Genomic DNA, 23,671 nt, shown 5'->3' on the forward strand with positions numbered 1-23,671 from the left:
GGGGGCCTCGCTAGATCGAACCTAAGCTGGGGAAGAGTATTTCTTGTATTTTTAGTAGAAATTCTCAGCCTCGGGGAAGAGTATTTCTTGATGAGGGAAGAGCACGGGGAAGACACTCACGCGCGCACAAACATGTGGGCGGCCGTGGTGTGCCCAGCGCCGTGCTGGCTTCTGGGGACTCCCGGTGTACAAGACGGATAAGGTACCCGGATGGGAAGTGGGAGCCAGTCACAAGCGCACCTAATTTCGGAGAGTGACAAGCACTCTGAAAAGAAAGAACGTAGGGCTGGGGAGGGGACTGGCCAATTTAAGCGGGCAGGAGTCTGTTGGGGAACGGAGACTAGCCTCAGGTCTAGGCCCGTCTTGGGTTGGGGACAGAAGCTGTGCCTAAGTGTGGTGCAGGATGCAACTGCAAAGGAGCGCTTCCGAACGCACTTGATGCTCGCCACGTCCCTGCAAAGTGCTCCCGCCCCCACTCTGTAGATAAGGAAACGCGACGCGCTGCTCGCCGGGCCAGGTGGGGGCGGGACGCTGACTCCCAGCCCAAGGCCTCACCTGCGCCCCCGATTGCGCCTGCGCTGGATACCCCGGGGGCGTGGCCTCCCTGGTGGGCGGGACCGTGACCACCCAGGTGGGCGGTGCCAGTGGCTCTGGCGGCGGGGTTGGGCGCGCGTCCTGGCTCCGCCCTCTCCCGGGGAAGGGCCTCCGGCGGCGGCTTGGCCGTTGGTTTCGGGACGGAACGTTCACGCGGCGGGGGCGGGCGCGCGGGGGAAGGGTTTGCGGCGGCGCCGCTGCCGGCTAACGCGGAGGGGCGCCTGGAGGCGGTGTGGCGTCCGCTCGGGCTCCGACTCCGGTTCTGGCTCTGGCTCTGGCTCTCGCTTCTAGCTCGCGTGCCCGTGCAGTCCCCTCCCCGAGAACCATCCCCTTGCCCCGCCCAGCGTGAGGGGCGCGCGGCCGCCGAGAGACCCCGGAGGCGTAGCCGGCCGCGGAGGTGAAGAGTCGGGAGCGCGAGCTGGGACCAGCGTCTCGGAGGCGCCGCAGGTGAGGGGGCGGGGCGGGCCCGCGGGCATCTTCCTCAGGATCCGCCTCGGCCCCGGGGCCACCCCCAAGACTCCCTCTCAGCTCTTCCCCTGGAGCCCCTGCCCCCGAGACCCCCTCAGGATCCGCCTGCCCCTCCAGGCCCGCGAACCCTGAAACTCCCAAGATTTTCTCTGGACTCCGAGACCCCCTGAGGACCCCGGCCGCTAGTGGGCCCTGAGAACTGTTGGTTCCGGAAACTCTCGAGGTTCCCTTGAGACTTGCTTCCAGCAGCCTCCTCAGAAGCCCCCAGGCCCGGGGCATCTTCCTGGGGGGAGCCGTGGGTCCCAGTGTCCTTAGCCCCGCTAGACCTCGGGCCCCCGTGCCGCCCACCCTGAGGCTCCCTCTCCGACCTGATCTCAGGGCTAGGTGTCTCCAACTTGAGGTCCCTGGACCTGCCGGGCGTGGGTGGAAGTGTTCCTAGGGCTGGTGATAACTTAAGATGGTAACAGCGCGCCCGACGACCACCTCCTAAGCTGCGGTCCCCGCGCCTACAGGTGCAGGGCCGGGTTTAACTTTAAATGCTCTGCTGAGACTCAGGTGGCCGCACAGGACAGTCTATAGATCAGGAGACCTGAAGTGGGCGAGGGCGGCTGAACCGGGGAGGGAGTGAGTTAGGGCACATGGGGACGCTTTTAGGTTGTTTATTCCTCTTAATGTTTTCATTTAAGGAACTTTTTTTTTTTTTTTTTTTGAATGCCTGATAGGCTTCAGGAATTGACACTGGAAATAGAGATGACACGGTCCCTGATGTCAGGGCCTAGGGACCCCGGGGCATAAGACAAGTAGGTCGGTTTTACCTGGAGGAACCTGTGTCGCCGCTGACAGGGAACCCATCTGGGTGGGCATGGGACTCTGGGAAGGGGTGGGATTCTGGGGAAGGAGTGGGTGTTAAGGAGGGCGTTTAGGAGTCGTGGGGAGGAGGTGCTAAGTAGCAGGTGAGCTGATTCTTGAAGGTTGAGCTAGAGAAGTTTGCCAGGGTCGTTCCAGGCAAAGTTCCAGGGGACAGCCAGTATGTCACAAGGCAGAGAGGTTCTGCCATAGCACAGCACACAGTGTTGGAAGGCGGGAGGTGTGGCTGGAGCGCACCTAATGAAGGTGGCGTGGGAGTGAATGCTAACTGCAGAGAACCCAGCTTTGCACCCGGAGGCCCACCGTGCCCTTGGCCCTTTCTTGAACGACTGCCCCTGCCATTGTCCCGAGAAATGATCCAGCTGAGCTGAAGGAAGGTGGGAGGTGGTCGGGGGGAGAAGTGAGGGAAGTGTCTCAGTAGAGACCTGGAATGGGAGAAGCTGGCACTTTCGCAGAGTGCTGGGTTTGAGGTGGGAGCGACAAGAAGGAGGATGTGATTCTGAGAGCCAGTCAGGACCAAAGCATGCCCAGTTTAAGCTGAGTGGAGGGTTTGGTACTTCAAGGGAGTGGGTGACCATTGAAGGGCTTCGGGAGCAGAGGGGCGGGAGTTGGTGTGTTTTTCAAAGATCCATATGGCTGTGCTGGGGAGACTTTTTTGGAGGAAGCAAGACCCTATAAGAGATGGGGGTGACCTGGACCAAGGCGGTGGTAGTGGGGGACTGTGGCTTCCTGGAACAGGGCTAAGCTGCTGAAAGCCCGGGCGCAGAAGACTGGTTCCTCCTCTTTCCTGTCTGAGCCTGGGGACTGAACTTTTAAGTGAGGTTTTTGTCCTATTACCATAGGGCCTGTGGTCGTCTTAGTGCTTCAGGGTGACTGTGTTCATCACTGTAGACTAATGACCACACAGGATGCAGTGGGGTAGGGTGAGTAGAGGTTGAGTCTCCGAGGTGGGCCAGGACCATGCTGGGCTAGGGGTCCTGAAGAGAACCCGTGTGTGGATAAAACACCCAACGTGCTTTTTCTATTCTCTCACTCAACAACAATCAACAGAGTTGTCTTCTGTGACCAAATGTGGGGAGAGGTTTCTCCCTACCACTAAGTGGCCAATCGTTTGTGCAAGAGACGCCAACTGGGTATCTTCCAATTCAGTTCTGACACTGTCTACCTGGAGATAGCATCAAATCCCACAAGTTAAGGGCTCAGTCCCCAAGACTGCCCTCCACCCCTTTGGACACCAGTCACAAGCCTGGGCCTCTGGAACTTCTGATCCATCAGCTTCAAGTTGGGGTTCCCATGACCCTTCCTTAGGTTTGATTAATTTGCCGGTTGCGGTGGCTCATGCCTGTAATCCTAGCACTTTGGGAGGCTGAGGTGGGTGGATCACCTGAGGTCAGAAGTTTGAGACCAGCCTGGCCAACATGGCAGAACCCCATCTCTACTAAAAATACAAAAAATTAGCTGGGCATGGTGGTGTGCACCTGTAATCCCAGCTACTCAGGAGGCTGAGGCACGAGAATCCCTTGAACCTGGAAGGCTGAGGTTGCAGTGAGCAGAGATTGTGACACTGCACTCCAGCCTGGGAGATAGAGCAAGACTTCGTCTCAAAAAAAAAAAAACCAAAAACATTGCTGTAGAACAGCTCACAAACACTCATGTTTACTGGTTTGTTATAAAAGATATTGCAAAGGACACAGATGAGAAGATGAATAGGGTGAGGCGTGGGGGATGTTGTGCAGCGCTTTCATGCCCTCCCCGGGTCATACCATCCTCCAAAAACCTCCACATGTTTCTATTTCTCTCAGGAAGTTCTCAGAACCCGACCTTTTGGGCCTTTTATGGAGACTTCTAAAGCATGTAGGCATGCTTAATTAAACTGTTGGTCTTTGGTGATCAACAAAATCTTTAGCCCCCCCTTGCCCGGGTTAGTGGGTGGGGCTGAAAGTTCCAAGGATTTAATCCTGCCTTGGTCTTTCTGGTGATAAGCACCCTTCTGAAGCTATCCAGGGCCTGTCTGCGTCAGTCAGCTCATTAGCATACAAAATGACAGCACTTTGGAGATTCCAAGGATTCTAGGAGTAGTAAGACAGGAAACAGGATGAAGACACAATAGAGATTTCAACAAAATGGAAAGCTGTTGGAGGGGAGACAAGTTCAGATGTGTCAGAAATTTCCCTCTGGCAACTATGTGGGACTAGAGGACTAGAGGGTCTGGAACTGGAAGCAGGTGCTTTTCAGTGTTAGACATGTCCTGAGGGCCTTTTTTTTTTTTTTGAGATGGAGTTTCGCTCTTGTCGCCAGGGCTGGAGTGCAATGGTACAGTCTCGGCTCACTGCAACCTCTGCCTGCCAGATTCAAGGAATTCTCCTGCCTCAGCCTCCCAAGTAGCTGGGATTACAGGTGCCCGTCACCTTGCCCAGCTAATTTTTTGTATTTTTAGTAGAGACGGGGTTTCACTATGTTGGCCAGGCTGGTCTCAAATTCCTGATCTCAGGGTGATCCACTCGCCTCGGCCTCCCAAACTGTGGGATTACAGGTGTGAGCCACCGTGCCCAGCCAAGTTGTGAAGGCTTTTAAGACTGTGGCAGACGGGGCCGGGCGGGGTGGCTCAAGCCTGTAATCCCAGCACTTTGGGAGGCCGAGACGGGCGGATCACTAGGTCAGGAGATCGAGACCATCCTGGCTAACACGGTGAAACCCCGTCTCTACTAAAAAATACAAAAAATCAGCCAGGCGAGGTGGCGGGCGCCTGTGGTCCCAGCTACTCGGGAGGCTGAGGCAGGAGAATGGCATAAACCCAGGAGGCGGAGCTTGCAGTGAGCTGAGATCCAGCCACTGTACTCTAGCCTGGGCGACAGAGCCAGACTCAGTCTCAAAAAAAAAAAAAAAGACTGCGTCCGACGGTATGGATTAAACAGATTAGGAAGAAAAATCTACAGGACTTGTTTGTTGAAGTCTTGAGTTAGGTGAGGGAGAGAGAGACTCTGGGATAACTGCACAGTGGAACTTCCTGTGGTAACCCAGATGTAAGGACTGCTGTCCAGTATTCACTGGCTGCTTGTGGCTGCCGACCACCAAAAATATGACTCATGTGACGGAGCTGTTTAATTTTATTTAATTAGCTTTATTTAATTTTAATTAAATCTAGGCCGCATTCCCCGTCACACATCTCGGGTGCAGTAGGAAGTACACTGTTCCAGGCTTTGTTCTTTTATTCCATTTAAAGCTTCCAGCAACCTTAGGAGGTATAAGATATTCTTTTCTTTGTAGAAAAGGTAAATAGTCTCAGGAATGAGTCCTTGCCCAGGTAGTAAGGATTTCAGCCAGTACTGATTTGTTGGCCAGGCTCTTGCTCCTATGTCCTAACTCCTTCCCCCAAGGAGCCTGCAGCGTCTCCTTGTCAGGAAAATGCCCTCCTCTTGAGTGGTGGCATTGTTCCTCCATGTGGCCCTCCTTATCTGTTCCCACCCCGCCAAGCTAACAGGGACAGTTAGGTGATAAGCACACTGTCCCGGGGCTGGTCTTTTTCCTGAGGCTGCTCTGCCTACTGCCTCATCTGTCTGCCTAATGGGAACTCTTTCAGCATTTCTGGGGAACGAAAAACTATAGAAAACAAAGCTCTGTGCCTTATTTGTAACAATTTGGTGGTACAGAGGTAGAAATGAGTGCCTTAAAGTGTTGGGGTCACAGTGGACCAGACAATGCCCGGGCCAGTGGGAAGAATATGGGACATGAGCCAGGAGTTACTCTATAGCTTGTTCCCAGCCCCGTGGGGGAAGTTGACGAAGTCACTGCTTCTCAGTCTCAATTTTCACTTCTGAAAAATTAGGGCATTTGGTTTCATGTAACCTTTAAGATCCTGCCCGCTCTGAAATTCTGTCATTTTAAATTTTGTTGAAGGTTTACCTTCTAGAACACGTCTTACGTATCCTTTCGAGGTGGGGTAAAGGCAGGTGGGTCCATAAGCCCCTGGCCTCTGTCTTGGCATGTTTTAACATTGGCTTGTTAAGTAACACGTTTATTTGAGTTAATGTGTCCCATCTGGTGGACAAACTGTATGTAAAACGTTGAATGTTTTAGTGGATGGCAGAGTTCCCTGTAAAATATCAGGTATATTTGTTTGCCATTTCAAGCTGCACTGATGTTAGGAGGGAAGGCGCAAGAATATGTAACACACAACTTGGGGCTGGCCTGTTGGAAAGGTTCGGTGCTGGCCTTGGCCAGGTTGTGGGTCATAGTCACCACCTCATTGGGTTATTGAGAGGGTTAACTGAGATAGTGCGTTAAAACGCTTAGCATTTTCCCTTGAATCTCTATTAAGGGCTGAAAAAGTGGCAGTAATTAATGTTGCTCTTTGAATTAATTTGTGACCAAGTTAAACTAAATTTGAATTAGATTGTTTTTCTAGTGGTAGGTTTTGCTGTTTTCCTGTATGTCCAAGCAGCTCTATTTGGTGGGACTGGTTTCAGGAATCCAATTAACTTATTTCCATCGTTACAAAATAAGACATTTTTTCCATTAAGTTCAACGGAATAAAAAGTGATTGGTTAAGTGGAGTGCGTTCAGATTAAGGGTTCGTATTTTCTGTAAATTGAAGAAAATAACTCATCCTGAAGATCCCTTATTATTAGTAATGGCTGAAATTAAGTTTTACCAGAACCATGATTACATTGAAAGTAGTTGTGGTGACTGCTTTGGAAAAGTGCTGGCGTGAGGCGGTTGAGTAACAGATTGTGCGCTTTATTGAGCACCTTTCAGGTATGCGTCTCCCTTGCAAGTCTGCAGCAGTCCAGTCGGTCCTGTGCATGTTGGAATTCCCATTTAAGAGACAGGTTTAGAGAAACAGGTTTAGAGAGGTCTACCTGGCTGGGGAAAGGGTGGCGTCTCCTTGTCTCCAGGTCCTGTGTTTTCTCCACCTTAGTCCTAATGCTGCTTCAGGTGGAGTTGTTGTGGTTTCGAGACTAAGCCTCTCCTTTGCAGTTCCAGAAGCTTAATTTTTTGCCCATTTGTGCCTTGTTTCCAGTGCAGGTGAACCTAGTCATGCTAATCACACTCACCTGTCAGCTAGGTCGCAGATGATTCATTTGTGGTTGGAAATATGACTGCCACATGTGCTTGAAGACTGTTGCTCAGTTGCTCGGTGATTTTTTTTTTTGAGATGGAGTCTTGCTCTGTTGCCCAGCGTGGAGTGCAGTGGCACGATCTCGGCTCACTGCAACCTCTGCCTTCCGGGTTCAAGCGATTCTCCTGTGTTAGCCTCCAGAGTAGCTGGGATTACAGGTGCGCACCACCACACCCGGCTAATTTTTGTATTTTTATTAGAGACACAGTTTTACCATGTTGACCAGGCTGGTCTCGAACTCCTGACTTCAGGTGATTCGGCCGCCTTGGCCTCCCAAAGTGCTGGGATTACAGGTGTGAGCCTCCACACCCAGCCTTGCTCAGTGATTTCTGCTGCCACACTCTTCCGCCTCTCCCAAGCCTACATGGGAGACCTGATTGCTGTGAAAAAGGAAGTTTGTGGGAATCGTATCTAGAATGAAGGGAGAGGAGGATATTAATGAGCAGGGTCTGGCCATTGAGCTTCCATGGCATGCAGTCATCTGTCATGCTGAGGGTCATGCTGGGAAGGGCTTGCTTGAAGGCTCCCCATCTTCCAGACCTGCCTTGGTATAGTCAGAATGCAGTGGATAGATTCTGGCCTCCTTTAAGGACATTCCAGTCCTTAAAATCCACCCTGGCTACACAGATGAAATTTAGTATTTCCAAGCCTCTTGTCTCCTGTCAGTAGCACATTTATAAATGGTTTCTTAGTGTGAGGCACTTTTGTAACAGTGGCAGTAGTAATATTGGAACTAATAGCCTACTGTGTTGCTGGGCTTTGCTCTAAGGGCTCAACATAAATCAACTCATTTGTAGTCACAGCGACTTTGTCTGACTTTCTTTGCAAATTCTGCGTTCATTTTTTTATCACTCTGTGGGTTGACTACAGGTGAGTTAAAGGTCAGCATTCGGAAACTTTGCCGAATAAACGTGATACCACTCACTCCTGTGTGAGATGGATGTAGTTTGAGCATATGTTTACTCTGAGTCCCTCTTGCTTCATTGTAATCAGATGCTGCTTGAACACTCTTTATCTCCCTGCTTTTTGAAACTGCTCAAAGCCCATGTGATCATCTGTTTATAGAAAGAAATTAAGCTTGGCTGGGTGCAGTGGCTCACACCTGTAATCCTAGCACTTTGGGAGGCTGAGGCAGGTGGATCGCTTGAGGTCAGGAGTTCGAGACCAGCCTCTGACCAACATGGTGAAACCTGTCTCTACTAAAAAACCTCAAACTTATCCGGGCATGGTGGCGTGTGCCTGTAATCCCAGCTACTTGGAAGGCTGAGGCAGGAGAATTGCTTGAACCCAGGAGGTGGAGGTTGCAGTGAGCTGAGATTGTGCCATTGCACTCTAGCCTGGGCAACAAGAGCGAGACTCCGTCTCAAAAAAAAAGAAAAAAAGTTTTCTTAAAGGATACTTTTGAGGATCCCACAATCTTGACACTTCCAGTTGATGGTTGTGCTTGTTAAGTGAAAATATAGCTTGTAATGGAAAGCGAGTAATTTAAGGTTTTTTTGTTATGCCACTTTTAATCATTACAGTTCTTGACACACATTCCCCTCTCCCCACAGACTGTCGTGATGTTGGTTCATTCGTCTGTCTGCTCTGTTTTCTTTGGCACTCTGGGCTTCTCCCTGTCCCACCAGGGTTTAGACAGCCACAGCCTATTTGCTAGCTCAGCGCCAGGCCCAGGCCCAGGTCCCGGCCCAGCAGGTTCTTCTGCCAGGCTCGCTGGGGTCACTCATACAGTTGTGGCCCAGGGCAGCCTTGCTTTTGTGTTGGTGGATGGTACCTCGGCTGCCCACTGAGTGGCAGGGCAGAGTTCCACTGGGACAGGCTCTGTGGTAAAGGGTGTGTCAGACTTGTACTTGCTTCCCATTATCCCATTTGCTGATATCTCAGTGGCCCGAAAGTCATGTGGCTAAGCCTGGAGTCTGTGAGGGGCTGTAGAAGGGTGTGGCTGCCAGCAGGCATGAGAGGGGCGGGGCCATTAACATCCTCCTACAGTAGGGTTGTGAGGTACTTTGTTTTACTGCCTGTAAATAACAAGTTCGATTTTGGTAGCTTATATTTTGCATTGAACTCTGTTTGATGAACGTTTATGTAGTGCTGGATGCCAGGGATTGAAGAATACGACCGTCTCTGGCTACTCTGTGCTAGTTTATAAAATGCTAGTGATCTCAAGTTCTAAGCAGATAGCATCCTGGTAAGACTTTGGCTTTGGATTAAAAAAGACAGGAACTGCTTATAAGAATCTCTGCTGGGGCCAGATTTTGCTTTCAGAAATGCTGATAGGTCCTTGAAAAAAGAGAAGGGTTGCTATAATGACTTGGCTCTGGGCCTGCAAACCATGCTGACAACATAGTCACCAAGGAAACCAAGAGATGCAGCGTCTGAAAGGCCTCCAAAGGGTTTTGTTACTGTTGTCTAGGATCTGATTGGCTTAGATGGTGTCTGGATGGGAGCAGAACCCTGGAGCTTGCTGTCCTGCTGAAACTTCGAGGACCTGGTGCTGAGTGCTTTGGAGATCACCTTACTTGGATTTTGATTTAAAAACAAGGGGGAGATTTAGGGTAATTTCTAGGTTATTGTGAGATTTGACTCTGATGTTTATGCTGCTGTAAAACAGGAAATGAGGTAATGTCTTTAAACATGTAGTGTGATAATGAACTGTAAATGTCTAAATATGGGCAACTGTGCAGTTGAGGTTGCAGAGTTACTGTGTTGAGTTTTTATATAATTGGGTACTTCCCATCTGCCTATTGAGGTTGAACTCTGTGTGGTTCTGTTTGAAATACTGTCTGAGGAGCCAGTACCAGACTTGCAGTTCAGGCTGAGAGAGAGGTTTGGAGCACTTAAGCCAGCCACAAACCACCCAGGAGTGCAAGCTGTGGCCTGTTATGTAAGTGTTAGGAATAGTGATACCTTGTTCTTTTGGGAAACTTTGAAATCACTTAATTTCGGAGTTAAATATAGCCTGCAAAAGTTTAATTTGTTCATACTGTTTTTGAAGATGTGTAAATGCAATATTTAGGTTTTGAATTTGTAACCATAATCGCATATATATGGAGAATCAAAAGCAGTTGAACAGTAGTTGAAAGAACTAGAGGTAGATTTTGAAAGTTCTTTACTGTGGTAACAGTTTTGGGCATGTGGTTTTTTTAGGTCACTGGTTGACCAGTATGTGTTTAAAAAATATTCTAAAATGTCATGTACAGAAGGCTGAGCTAAACAAGCCCTTCTCATAGACAGGGAGGAGTAACTATTTGGAAGCGATGTGGATGATTTTGTGGGGGGCAGGAGTGGGGGCACTTGGATTAGTCAGCTGATGAGCCCTATTATCGTCCCCTTCCAAATAGGATTGAACAGGAGTGGCTCCTGAGTCCTGCCCCGCAGCAGGAGGCCAGGAAGGGAAGTGCCGGGCAGCCTCCTCCACAGGCCAGAGCCTGAGCTGTTGGACTCAGCAGTTCCAACTTTCAGAGCACTTTCATACAGAGGCCTGAGCTTTCCAAACTCAGCGCATTAGCAAGAATCCATGTTTTATAGTTGGTAAAACTGAGGATTGGTGAACAGTTAAATCAGTCATTGAAATCTCAGGGATGGGGTCCAGAGTTGCTTATATTATTAACATATGGTGGAGGGATTCTGTTACACAGTGGAGAAACTCAACATGTTACTTTCCTTAGAAAGTATCTAGTGATTAAAAAAACAAAAACGATGAGTTTGATGATTGGTGTTAACTCCTCGGCGGGAAGAAGGGTCAGTGTTAGGGCCTGGACTGCCAGCCTTTCCCTGGGGCAGGTCACAGGCATCCGTGAGCCTGGCTTTCTTTGCCTGTGGACTGTGGTTTCTTGGCATCTGGGGGAAGGTCGCAGACATGTTTGGGAGTTGATGGAAGCTGTGAACTCTCCCTGGGAAAATGTATGCATGGACTTAGGCAGTTGTGTACATTTTCAGGGAATAACCAGGATCCCATTTAGCTCTGCGATCTAATGATGCTTATGGACTGATTAAGCCTTGTTTCCTTACCCTGGAAAATTACTTTTGATGGCCTGATTCTAGTGGCGGGGTGTGTGTGTGCGAGTGAAGAGTACACATGTGAAAAAGTGATTTTTCAGCCAGTCGCCGTGGATCACACCTGTAATCCCAGCACTTTGGGAGGCCGGGGCAGGCGGATCATGAGGTCAAAGATCGAGACCATCCTGGCTAACATGGTGAAATCCCATCTCTATTAAAAATACAAAAAATAGCCGGATGTGGTGGTGTGGGCCTGTGCCACTGCACTCCAGCCTGGCGACAGAGCGAGACTCCGTCTTAAAAAAAAAAAAAAAAAAGGTAATTTTTCTTTTTCTTCCTTTCTTTCTTCTTTTCTTCTCCTCCTCCTCCTCCTCCTTCTCCTCCTTCTCCTTCTCCTCCTCCTTCTCCTTCTTCTCCTTTTTTTCTTTTTCTTTTAAGACAGGGTCTCACTCTGCGGCCCAGGCTGGAGTGCAGTGGCACACTCGTGGTTCACTGCAGCCTCAGCCTCCTGGGCTCAGGTGATTTTACCATTTGGCCTTCCAAGTAGCTGGGGCTACAGATGAGCACCACCATGTTTGGCTAATTTTTGTACTTTTTGTAGAGATAGGGTTTCCCCATGATGTTGCCCAGGCTGGACTTGAACTTCTGGGCTCAAGGGATCCTCCCGCCGCAGCCTCCCAAAGTGCTGGGATTACAGATGTGAGCCACCGTACTCTGCCGAAGTAATTTTCAGTCAGTGCTGATTCGGATGTGGCAAAGCAAGCCCCGACGCGTTCTGCTGACCACTTTTCTGGAAAGCGGTTTGGTAGTGTGTGCTAAGATACTTTACAGTGTTCATACTCTCTAACTCAGCAGTTCTTCTCAGAAATCTCTCCTAAATAAGTAATTTCACAATATACAGGCTTTGTGCACCAAGTTGGTCGTCAGAGTGTTATACTGACGTTCTGCATGAGAGATGTGTCAGTAAGACACATACATGTACATTACACTTACATTTATGAATAGTTTTTAATAACATAAGGGAGATATATTTATTTTAATGCATGAAAAAGTAGGATATGCACTGTGTTCTCAAATGATGTCAACACTTTTGTTTGTTTATTTATTTTTGAGACGGAGTCTTGCGCTGTTGCCCAGGCTGGAGTGCAGTGGCGTGATCTTAGCTCACTGCAACCTCCACCTCCTGGGTTCAAGATATTCTCCTGCCTCAGCCTCCCTTGTAAACAATTTTAAAAGAGAGTAGAGAGAATATATAAATGTTAACAGTTAATGCTCAGAGGCCATAGGATTAGAGGCAAAACTTTATTTTTCTGTCTTTTTCCTTGCTTACTGTAGGTATTATTTCTAGAATTGGGGTAAAATGTGATTTTGGAAAATTTTTATTTTTTATTTTTGAAACGAGGTCTCACTCTTGCCCAGGCTGGGGTGGCGTGACATGGCCACAGCTCCTTGGAGTCTCGACCTCCCAGGCTCAGGCGACCCACCCACCTCAGCCTTCCTAGTAGCTGGGACTACAGGCATGCACCACCATGCCCGGCAAATTTTTAAAAATTTTTTATAGAGACAGGATCTTAATGTATTGCCCAGGCCGATCTTGAACTCCTGAGCTCAAGCAGTCCGCCTTGGCCTCCCAAAATGCTGGGATTACAAGCTGGGATTACCACATCTGGTCTGATTTTGGAAAAACTAAGGAATATGGAGATAGCTTGGTGATAGAGACCCAGATGGTTTGGGATTTCTATTTTTATATAAGGTAAGAATTGGCTTTTTACTTGGATGACTTCTTTCGACTGGATTTCAGTAAGGCTGAGGGGAGGACTGGTGCCTTGGAGCGGGTGCTGATGCTGAGAAAGGGCCATGCTCCAGCCCAGTGCTGTGCGCCTTAGAGCACTCGTTGGCTTCCTCTGCAAAACCACCTTTGGCTTCGCTTTGTTGTGCTGGTTACTGTGTTTTGCTTCTGTGATAAGTCATCTGTTTTCATGTGCACTGGAAATTCTTCTAGAGCGGTGTCCCAAGAGACAGCGAAACCCCCAGCCTGGAGCCCACGGGGCCCACCCCTCCATCTGCGCCTGTGTGTGCGTTTTCCAACAGCGAGAGTCCAGCTAGCCTGATGAGTCACGTGAGACGAGGAATGGTGGCTTAGGAAACATTTTGGATGTGTGTCATTTGCATATGACATTTTTCAGATATTCTAATTTAAATAAAGATCGAGGACCTTCGATTTTAATTCTAGCCTTAACTCTCTTCCAGGGTACAAATAAAAACTTTGACCTGGGAAATAGAAGTCATTTCTGACTAATTTTTCCCTTCAGAATTCACAGATGGATTCAGTGGAGAAGACAACAAATAGAAGTGAACAAAAATCCAGGTAATTAAAGACAGCTCTGCCTTCAAGCAGCTTCACTGACTTCATCTAGCATCTGTCGGGAGTCTGCGTACCTGTTCTTTAGTACCTGCAAAGGCCAAAGTGAAATGGAAATACTGGGGCATGAGGGAACCTTGAGGGCCATTTTCCACCCTTGACTTCAATGTAAGGAACATTCCAGTAGGCAGTTTTCTGCCCAGTCTCCAAACCAAGCAACATGTCATTAGAGGGGTCACGTCTAGAACTGGCAGTGTCAGGCTTCCTCAGAAAGAACTCTTTGACTACAGATGGACAGCAGGCTGTGTTTGCTGTAAAGTAAAGCACGATAAAGAGGCACTTACTGTAGAATGGTTTGGGAATGGTGGGCGGCAGAAAACCAGCATTTGCCAGTAACTTTCTTATCCGTCACTGCAAGGAAGGGTCATTTTGTCATCATCATTTGTGTTCATAAGCTGTGTGCAGCTTCAAAGGAATGAAAATTGCTGAACTTCTGTTTCACAAATATGTATCACTTAAACATGAGCTTAACACTGGGCAACTTAAGACGCATGAGACACAGCTGTCCCACATCCTTTAAGGAATAAGGGTAGAACGTGAAATAAATACACGGAGAAGGATACACAGGCTGACTCCCCGCAGTGTAAGAGGGGACTCTGTGTGTGTGTGTGTGTGTACAGCACAAGGCCTGAACTCACAGAGAGTTCCAGACTTTGTATTTGCAATGTTTCCGCTTTGACTTTCGTTCTCTCGCTTCCTTGTTTTCAAGTAGAAAGTTTTTAAAAAGCCTCATCCGGAAACAGCCTCAGGAGCTGCTCCTGGTTATTGGGACTGGTGTCAGCGCAGCAGTGGCCCCGGGAATCCCTGCCCTTTGCTCGTGGAGAAGCTGCATCGAGGCCGTCATTGAGGCTGCAGAGCAGCTGGAGGTGCTGCACCCCGGAGACGTCGCCGACTTCCGGAGGAAAGTGACAAAGGACCGGGACCTGTTGGTTGTCGCCCATGATCTGATCCGGAAGATGTCACCTGTAAGTGTCAGACAAGTACCTCTGGTTTCTTGGGGACAGCTTGGTTCTGCACCAGGCTGGATGAGTCTGTGAACCTAATGTTAAACTCTGCAGGCCTAACGCGTTCAGTGTTCAGCAGAGTCAGGCTGATGAGCCAGAAATCCTTGAGTCCATTGGAGTGTCGTCTTTTAAAATTGAGGGAATGCCAGGCACAGTGCAGTGTGGGGCTCCTAAAGTAACTCCTATTAATTAGAGCCTGACTGTGTGAGATGGTCTCAGGGAGATGGTCCAGCTGCACTCAGTATGAACCTTGGGATTGTATGTTCACTTAGTAAAGGGATATCCCTTAGGCATGTTTGGTGTAAGCAGGCCAGCCATATTTCTTCAGATGACAAGTGCTTCCTAGAAAACATTTGAAGATGGGAGAAGTTCCAGCTTCTTTGTCTGCGGTGGAGATGATCTAGTCGAGAGGAGAAGCACTGATGATGCAGGAGCTATTCCTGAGTGAGGCCCTGGGGCCGATGGGTCTGGTGCAGGGGGAGGTGCGGCAGGCCATTGTTGTCCCAGGTCAGCCCAGGTGTGGGCATAAAGGCTGGGAAGCTGGACCCTGGCTGGGGCTCTTGGCAGGTGCTGTCTTCTTCTACTCTTGTATTTACTGAAGAGGCACAGTCACCATCTGAGAGGAGGAGATGTTGGAGGTTTGAACAGAGGAGAGAGCAGGGAAAAGAGAGCTTGTCACCAAGGAGAGTGGAGAGTTGAGGTTGACTGTGAAAAGAGACCTTAAACCACATGGCTTCATGTGAGCACCTTTATACTTCCCACCTGGAGACCCGGGTGGGCAGCCCGAGGAGAAAACGGTGGCTGGGCAGGGCTCCTCTTTGCTGGCTCTGCCACCCTCAGCAGGCAGCTTCTGTCTGGTGCTCTGTGGGCAGCTGTAAATGGCATGCGTGCGCAGGGAGTGCGTGCAGGAGGGAAGCGCGGGGAGGGGAGGAAGTGAGGGCTTCAAGGGCCGCCACCGAAGTCACATACACCACTTCTGTTTCATCTCATTGGCCAGTTTTACCTAGGGCTGCACCTAGCTTTGCCAGAGCTTGAGGAGTGTTTTTAGTTAGGTGACTGTGCCACACGTGGATGTTTTATTAATAAGGGAGAACTCTCATCACAGGCCAGGAGTTGGAAATTTATGGCCTTGTTTGGGCCTGGTTTTACAAATGAGGTTCTGACAGGCAGCCACACCCTTTCATTTACTATAGTATGTGGCTGCTTTCATGCCTCCAGGCCGAGGTGAGTAGTTAAAAGAGAGACTTTATGGCCCACAAGACCTAAAATAGTTCCTCTCTGGCTCTTACAGACAACTTTTGCTCACCCTTCCTAGGAAGGAGAAGGGAGGAGTTGAAGGGAGGGCAGGGAAGGGTAGTGGGGTCGCTGGGCAGCTCTGAGGGCCCTCATTGTCCTTCACGTGAAGAGAGGCCGTTTGTCTAGAATGAGAATCGTTTGTCTTGAAAACAGATAGTTGAGCGTCATTCAGCTCTTCTGCTCACTTTTGCGTGTTTTTGAAAACCTCCATCAGGAAGTGTTGAGGTGAGGCCGTCGACACAGCTGTGTTGAGAGTTGGAGAACAGGCACGGAGGAAGCCGAGAGTTGGTTGCATCAGGAATTCCAGCAATGCCAGAGAAGGGCGAGGGGCTTGCAAGTGTATTTGGGGAAGTTGTAGTGATCCATTGTAGACTCTAAGCTGCTCAATGGAAGAAGGCAGGACAGCAGGGCAGCGAGTGACTGGTCGGTGGTAGTGGGGTCAGTAGCTCACGGGCCTCAGTGGGCTTGAAGTTTCCCTGGGAGCCAAGTGCTAGAGAGGTGGGCAGATGGGAGTGGTTGGACAGGGGAAGCTGGCCCAGAGGTTCTGGAAAGGATCCAGGTCTTGGTGATGATGAGGCCTGGGGGGCCGTGGTGTGGATGGCTGAGATGGGCCAGGACCATGGGAGAAGAGTGATGGGTGGAATTTAGAGGCCATGATCCCAGGAATAATCATCCAAGTGGACGTGAGAATCACCCCAAATTATGACAGCACAGCTGGAGAGACTCCAGGGAGCCTGGAGCCAAGCCCTCACCTTCATCCGTGCAGGGAGTGCAGAGGAGCCCCCCGGGAGGGATCTCAGGGATGCGCAGAGCCAGGTCTCGGGTCGGGGAGAAGGTGAGTCTTCCCAGGAGAGGATGGAGATGTGGGGCTGGCTGACGGCAGACCCACTGGGGGCAGTGGGAGGGTTTGCGGGGGTGGGAGAGTCAGAAGGGCTGAGGCCATGAGTGGGAACCTGTGAGTCTTGGGTTTCTTGTGCCGGCCAAGCAACACGAACAGGCCCAGAGGGCGAGGGGAGGGATTGTGATGCCCAGGTGCCGAGGCAGAGGGTGATAGTGAGGCTGGGAGCCAGGCAGGGGGGACCCCGTGTCCTCCCAAGCCAGCCCCTGCCCCGCCTCTCTGTCCCCTCCAGCAAAGCTCTGCAGCATGGTTGCTGCATCTGCTGTTGCCAGCCCTTCTTTTTTCTCTTGAAGCCATGCCAGCCAGGCTTTGGCTCTCAAGGCCCCTTGGAGGCAGCTCCTGTCAAGGCCACCGGTGATCACTGAGGCTGCCTCTGGAGGCCAGGTCTCAGTCCTGATCCTCTTGTGTCTCTCAGAGTATATGCAGCACTACGGGCCGGGTGTGCTGGCTCATGCCTGTAATTCCAGCACTTTGGGAGGCCAAGGTGGGCGGATCACTTGAGGGCAGGAGTTCAAGATGAGCCTGGGCAACATGGCGAGACCTCGTCTGTACAACAAATAAAAAAAATTTTAGGCCGGGTACAGTGGCTCACGCCTGTAATCCCACAACTTTGTGAGGCTGAGGCAGATGGATCATCTGAGGTCAGGAGTTTGAGACCAGCCTGGCCAACATGGTGAAACCCCATCTCTACTAAAAATACAAAAATTAGCTGGGTGTGGTGGTGCACACCTGTAGTCCCAGCAACTTGGGAGGCTGAGGCAGGAGAATCGGGAGGGGAGGTTGCAGTGAGCCACGATCACGCCACTGCACTCCATCCTGGGTGACAGAGCAAGACTGTTTCAAAAAAAAAAAAAAAAAAAAATTAACTAGGTGTTATGGCGTGCACCTGTAGTCACAGCTACTTGGAAGGCTGAGGTGGGAGGATCACTTGAGCCTGGGAGATCAAGGCTGCAGTGAGCCGTGATCGTGCCACTCACTGCACTCCAGCCTGGGTGACAGAGTGAGACTGTCTCAAAACATAAAATAATAAAATGAAAGATGAAATAATATAAAAGATGAAATTATTATTATTAGTTTTAAATAGAGTGAGCTGGGTGTGGCAGTGGCACCTGTGGCCCTAGCTACTTGGGAGGCTTAGGTGGGAAGCTCGCTTGGGCCCACGAGTTGGAGGCTGCAGTGAGCCATCCTGGTACCACTGTGCTCCAGCCTGGACAACAGTGCAAGGCCCTATCTCAAAAAAAAAAAAAAAAAAAAGAAAAGAAACACTGCCTCCCACCTCACTGAAGGTGCCATGAAGACACGCTGTTTCATATGCCACCGAGAAAGAGAAAACTGGGACTCTGCAGGGAAAGCCAGAGTCTTTACCGTGGTCTTCAAGACCCAGGTCATCTGCTTCTGCTGCCGACCCTTCCCCTCACTCCTCTCCTGCCTCAGTGGCCTCTTGCTGACCTGGGATGTACCTGAGCCATAACCTCAGTGCTGTGGCCCTTGCTCTTCCCTCTGCTTAGAACATTTTCCATGAGCCCTCACCTCCTCAGGGCCCTGTTCAGATGCCCTCTTCTCAGAGAGGCTTCCCTAGTGCCTTGGTCCTGTCTACTCTTCCCCCGACAGCGCCTGCCCCGTCTCTGCTGTGCTTTCCCATGGCAGCGTCACCGGTGGCGTGCTACACGTGTGCGTTGCCTGCCCCCTGCTCTGGAGTTTCAGTGCACTCTGTGAAGCCAGATTTTCTTTGTTTTCAGCTGCTGTATCTCTGGCACCCAGAACATGGCCTGCTTAGCTGCTCAGTAGTTAAGAGCTGATGTTTTTGTAACTGTCATTCCACCTTTTTGTAGCGCACAGGCGACACCAAGCCCAACTTCTTCCAGGACTGCCTGATGGAGGTGTTTGACAACCTGGAGCAGCACATCCAGAACCCTCTGGTGCTGCAGTCGATCCTCCGCCTGATGGACAGGGGCACCATGGTCCTGACCACCAACTACGACAACCTGCTGGAGATCTTTGGGCAGCAGCAGAGCAAGCCCATGGAGTCTCTGGACCTGAAGGACAAGACCAAGGTACGGGCTGGGGCTGCGGGCAGCCACCGGTGTGGGAGCTCTGTGGTTAGGAGCAGCTTTCACTCATAGCAGTGAATTAATAATGAAGTAGCCAGGCGTGGTGGTGCCTGCCCGCAGTCCCAGCTACTGGGGACGCCAAGGTGGGAGGATTGCTTGAGCCCAGGAGTTCCAGACTGAAATGAGCTGTGATCATGCCACTTATTCCAGCCTGGGTGACAGAGCGAGACCCTTTCTCTTAAAAAAAAAAAGTAGGAATGGGAGGTGGCACACTGGCATCCTCCGGGATACTGTGCTCCATCGGAAAACAAGACGCTAGGACGTAAAAGGCTGAGCCGGCCTCCGCAGGGCAGCTGGGAACTGATGGGGCAGTGTTGCGTGCATCTCAGGACTTCTCTTTCCTGCTCTTATTTTGTGTTTTCAGAGACAGGGTCTTGCCCTGTCACGCAGGCTGGAGTGCGGTGGCACAATCATAACTCATACTGCACAGCAGCTTTGAACTTGCGGCTCAAGTAATCCTCCTGCCTCAGCCTCCCAGAGGGCTGGGGTGACAGGTGTAAGCCACCAGCTCTGCCCAAATTGCTCTTATTTTCTTTATGTGTTCTGTCCTGTAGTATGTAAGCATTTCTCATCTGCATTTATTCATTATGGTCATTTGAGGAAATGTGGACAGTAAAGAAAATAATAAAGAAAAGCAAAATCAGCCACAGTCCTATTACTGTGAATTTTTTTTTTTTTTTTTTTTTTTTTTTTTTTTTTGAGACGGAGTCTCGCTCTGTCGCTGGGGCTGGAGCGCAGTGGCCGGATCTCAGCTCACTGCAAGCTCCGCCTCCCGGGTTTATGCCATTCTCCTGCCTCAGCCTCCTGTGTAGCTGGGACTACAGGCGCCCGCCACCTCGCCCGGCTAGTTTTTTGTATTTTTTAGTAGAGACGGGGTTTCACCGTGTTCGCCAGGATGGTCTCGATCTCCTGACCTCGTGATCCGCCCGTCTCGGCCTCCCAAAGTGCTGGGATTACAGGCTTGAGCCACCAGGCCCGGCCTACTGTGAATTTTTTTTAAACAAATTGCGATTGTAATATATGCAAAGATTTAATCCTGATTTTTTTCCTTTATATTATGGACTGTGATTATATTATAATTATATTAATATTATAAACTATATTACTATGTTCCTGTCATTAAGCATTTTTAAAAAGCATGATTTAAATGGCAATAAGATTATAATACTAAATTAAAATTGTTATCCTGCCTCTGTTGTTAGCGTATTAGGCCATTCTTACACTGCTATATAGGAAATACCCGAGGCCGGGTGTGGTGGCTCACGCCTGTAATCCCAGCACTTTGGGAGGCCAAGGCAGGTGGATCCCTTCAGGTCCAAGAGGTCGAGACCAGCCTGGCCAACATGGCAAAACCCCATCTCTACTAAAAATACAAAAATTAGCCAGGCATGGTGGCACGCACTTGCAATCCCAGCTACTCAGGAGGCTGAGGCAGGAGAATAGCTTGAACTGGGAGGCAGAGGTTGCAGTGAGCTGAGATCACTGCACTCCAGCCTGGGCAACAGACACAAAACAAAAGAAAAACAAAAAAAATCCTGAGACTGGGTAATATATAAAGAAAAGAGCTGTAATTGGCTCACAGTTCCACAGCTGTCTAGGAAGCATAGCAGCGTCTGCTTCCGGGGAGGCCTCAGGAAGTTTCCAGGAGTGGCGGAAGGCAAAGTGGGAGCAGGCATGTCACATGGCAACAGAGAGAGTGGCAGGGGGGAGGTGCCACATGCTTTTAAGTGACCAGATTTCTCAAGAAGTCACTATCACGAAGATGGCAGCAAGCCATGAGGGATGATCCTGCCTCATGATCCAAGCACCTCCTGCCAGGCCCCACCTCCAGCACTGGGATCACAATGCAACATGAGACTTGGGTGGGGACAAAGGTCCAAACTGTATCAGTTAGCATGTATTTACAGTTACAAATAACACTACAGGGTCCTCATACTTTTATGTCCTATTTTCAAGGTCAATTCCTATAAGAGCTTTATGGTCAAAAGGTATGAATATTTTAAAGACTGATGATGTAAATTACCAAACTGTTTTCCAGAACGGGCGCCAGTTACACTCCTGGTAGCGGCTGTGTGTGGGAGTGTCCATTTCCTGTATCTTGCCAACACATGGTGTTATTAAAAAACAAAATGAAATATGCTTTGTCCATTTGATAGCTGAAAATTTTCAACATTGATTTCTTCTGTTACTAAAGGTTGAGCATAGTTTCACGTGACTATTGATATTTCTTTTGTGACACACTTGCGACTTTTCTGGGTCTGCTTATGTTATTCATAACTAACACTGCTGCCTGTGTTGTCTGGGCTGCCTTGTGAGGGAAGGCCCTGGCCCCGCTCTGTGTACGAAGAAACTGAATTACGCAGAGATGATGTTTCCTCCAGACGTCAGTGTCTGTGTGAGGGCTGGGCTCGGCTACAGCCCCTGGTCCCCTTCTGCACGGGGTGGTGGACGCAGGGGCAGGGCCGCCTGAGGGGAACGGGCAGGACCAAGGCACCCATTCCTGCCGGCAGTGCCATGAGGTGGACACCTGCTCTCTGCGTCTCAGCCACACGGTCCCCACTGCTGAGGCTTGCTGTTGGAAACAGATAGACAGTTGCATAAACAGAACTGCCAGCTGGCTACCGCCCAGTGATAGCAGCAGGGCTGTGGGTGTCTGTGTCCCTTCCACCTGCTGCTGCACGGGCCCTGGGTGCAGACAACTTGACAGTGACCTGATGGGCATCTTTATCAGGTCCTGTGTTCTGTATCTTGAACTGAAAGGAATGTACTTAGCTATCTGATAAACACTTTTCCCCATATATATATATATATATATATTTTTTTTTTTTTCCTGGGTGTGTAGAAGTAATACAGAAATAGCAGTAATTAAAATATAACATATAACGTAGAAGTGAAAGTCCCCATAACCCAACTAAAGTAATCATTCTTAACAGTTTGCTGTAATCTCAAGTGTTAAAGACATTTTCTATGTAACTGTCTTTAAATAAGTTCCTTTTTTTTCCCCCCCCCAAGACGGGGTCTGACTTTGTTGCCCAGGCTGGTCTTGAGCTCCTGAGCTCAAGTCTTGGCCTTGGCCTGAGTAGCTGGGATTATAGGCATGAGCCACCAAGCCCAGCTAAAGAAGCTCTTTTGCTATCACGGAACCCGCATGACTGGCACTTAACAGCCGATCTTCTCTCAGGTTTGACAGGCGTAACTGTACTGTCGTAGGACGGGAATAACTAGGGCTCACAGCCGAGTTTCTCTTAGGTTTTGAAGGTGTAATTGTAAAGTGAAGCGTCTCTCTGATTCTTTCCAAGATAAGTTTCAAAACTATGGATCCAATTTCAGTATTTTCTTCTCTCTGTTTGAAACAGTTTGAGGATATGTTTGTCTTGGCTTGATGTTTGGTAGGTCCTTGAGTGGGCAAGAGGGCACATCAAGTACGGCGTCCTCCACATTCACGGCCTCTACACGGACCCCTGCGGGATGGTGCTGGACCCATCGGGGTATAAAGACGTCACTCAAGACGCAGAAGTCATGGTACGGCCCGTCCTAATTAGCATCGGTGCGTCCTCTGGGGGATTCCTGGTGGCCACTGGCCATTGGCTGCAGTCGAGTGGCTTCGCAGGCTCCAGGCGTCTGTGCCCTTCAGGTCGGCCCTTCACACAGTTGCTGAGAGAGGGGCCCCGTCTCTTGTCCTCATCTGTGTCTCTGGGATCCTGCATGGTGCCTCCATGTTGAGTAGATGCTTGGCGAACATTCGTTGGAGGAAGGAATCCATGATTGCTTTAAAAGCATAGATCTGCCCTTACCCTCTCCAGGAGCCCCAGCCATTTGGTAATTCTCATCTGCCCAGGTGTACAGTGGAACTCCTCAGCATGACATACAGGGCCCCGTGCAGTCTAGAATGTTGTCCTTATTCTTCCAGGCATCTTCTAGTCTGAAATTCTCTGCTCTCCTTCCTGTAGTTGCAAAGCTTCATTCTTGGCCTGGTGTAGTGGCTCATGCCTGTAATCCCAGCGCTTTGGCAGGCCAAGGCAGGAGGATCGCTTGAGTCCGGGAGGGAGAGGCTGCAGTGAGCTGGGATCACACCACTGTACTCCAGCTTGGGCAACAGAGCGATACTTCATTTCTAAAAATAAAAAATAAAAGTAAATAAAACTTCATTCTCTGTGAGGTTTTTATTTTTCTTCTTAAATAGACAGGGTCTTGCTCTGTGGGCCAGACCGAAGTGCAGTGGCATGATTAAAGCTCACTGCTTCCTTGAACTCCTGGGCCCAAGGATCCTCCTGCCTTAGTCTCCCGAGTAGGTGGGACTGCAGGTGTGCGCCCCCACGCCCGGCTGTGAGGTCGTCTTGATGCCCTCGAATGAAGTGTGGAAAAGCTGTGCTTCTGTTAATCGCTGAGAGACTTGGTGTCTGTGGATTCACCCGCAGGCACACAGCTAGGTGCCCTGTTCCTCAGTGCTCAGCGCTGGGCTGGCGTCATGCCGTGACAGGTGTCAGCAGGATGAGTGACGAGGCAGATGCTTTTCAGTTACATCATTAATACTGCTTGGTTATAAGAAATGCCTGTGCTGAGATTGAGCCTCTCTGAGATATTTGGTTAGCTGAATTGGTGATTCCCTCCTGCCTGCCTAAGTGACCCCAAGCAATCTGCTTTCTCTTTGCCCACCCGACCCCGTCAGTCACGGTCACTGATGCCCTCCCCAGCCCTGCCCTCATTTGTAAAACCACCCCTGCAAGAATTCCCACATACGACCCACTGAGGCCAACGTTAATTTCAGGGTGTTTTATGTGTGTAATTCTGAACTGAAAACATTTACTGTCCTCATTTGATGTTTTTTAGTAATTTAAAATTGTACCCAGTTTGAGAAAATTTGAGTTTGGTGACTTCCCTGGTGAGTGTGCG

General features: G+C 49.8%; 1 protein-coding gene across 13 annotated transcripts in view; it reads left to right on the forward strand.

Moving 5' to 3' along the window:
* Positions 1-767: 767 nt before the first annotated feature.
* The window catches only part of LOC105464287 (family with sequence similarity 118 member A), a 32,712-nt gene continuing 9,808 nt past the window's right edge, over positions 768-23,671 (forward strand). Inside the window, exons 1-6 of one of the 13 annotated variants that reach the window (XM_011712018.3) lie at positions 768-1,041; positions 1,785-1,862; positions 13,360-13,415; positions 14,179-14,434; positions 18,500-18,721; positions 22,172-22,300. In XM_011712018.3, the coding sequence (XP_011710320.1) occupies positions 13,369-13,415; positions 14,179-14,434; positions 18,500-18,721; positions 22,172-22,300 (654 nt within the window). In that variant the 5' untranslated portion in view covers positions 768-1,041; positions 1,785-1,862; positions 13,360-13,368. Of the gene's footprint in view, positions 1,042-1,067; positions 1,575-1,784; positions 1,863-8,286; positions 9,933-13,359; positions 13,416-14,178; positions 14,435-18,499; positions 18,722-22,171; positions 22,301-23,671 lie in introns of those variants that run through there. The other 12 variants (XM_071080739.1, XM_011712016.3, XM_011712022.3 and 9 more) reach the window with 12 other exon arrangements.

The sequence above is a fragment of the Macaca nemestrina genome, chromosome 15 (genome assembly GCF_043159975.1).
Source record: "Macaca nemestrina isolate mMacNem1 chromosome 15, mMacNem.hap1, whole genome shotgun sequence".
NCBI lineage: Eukaryota > Metazoa > Chordata > Mammalia > Primates > Cercopithecidae > Macaca > Macaca nemestrina.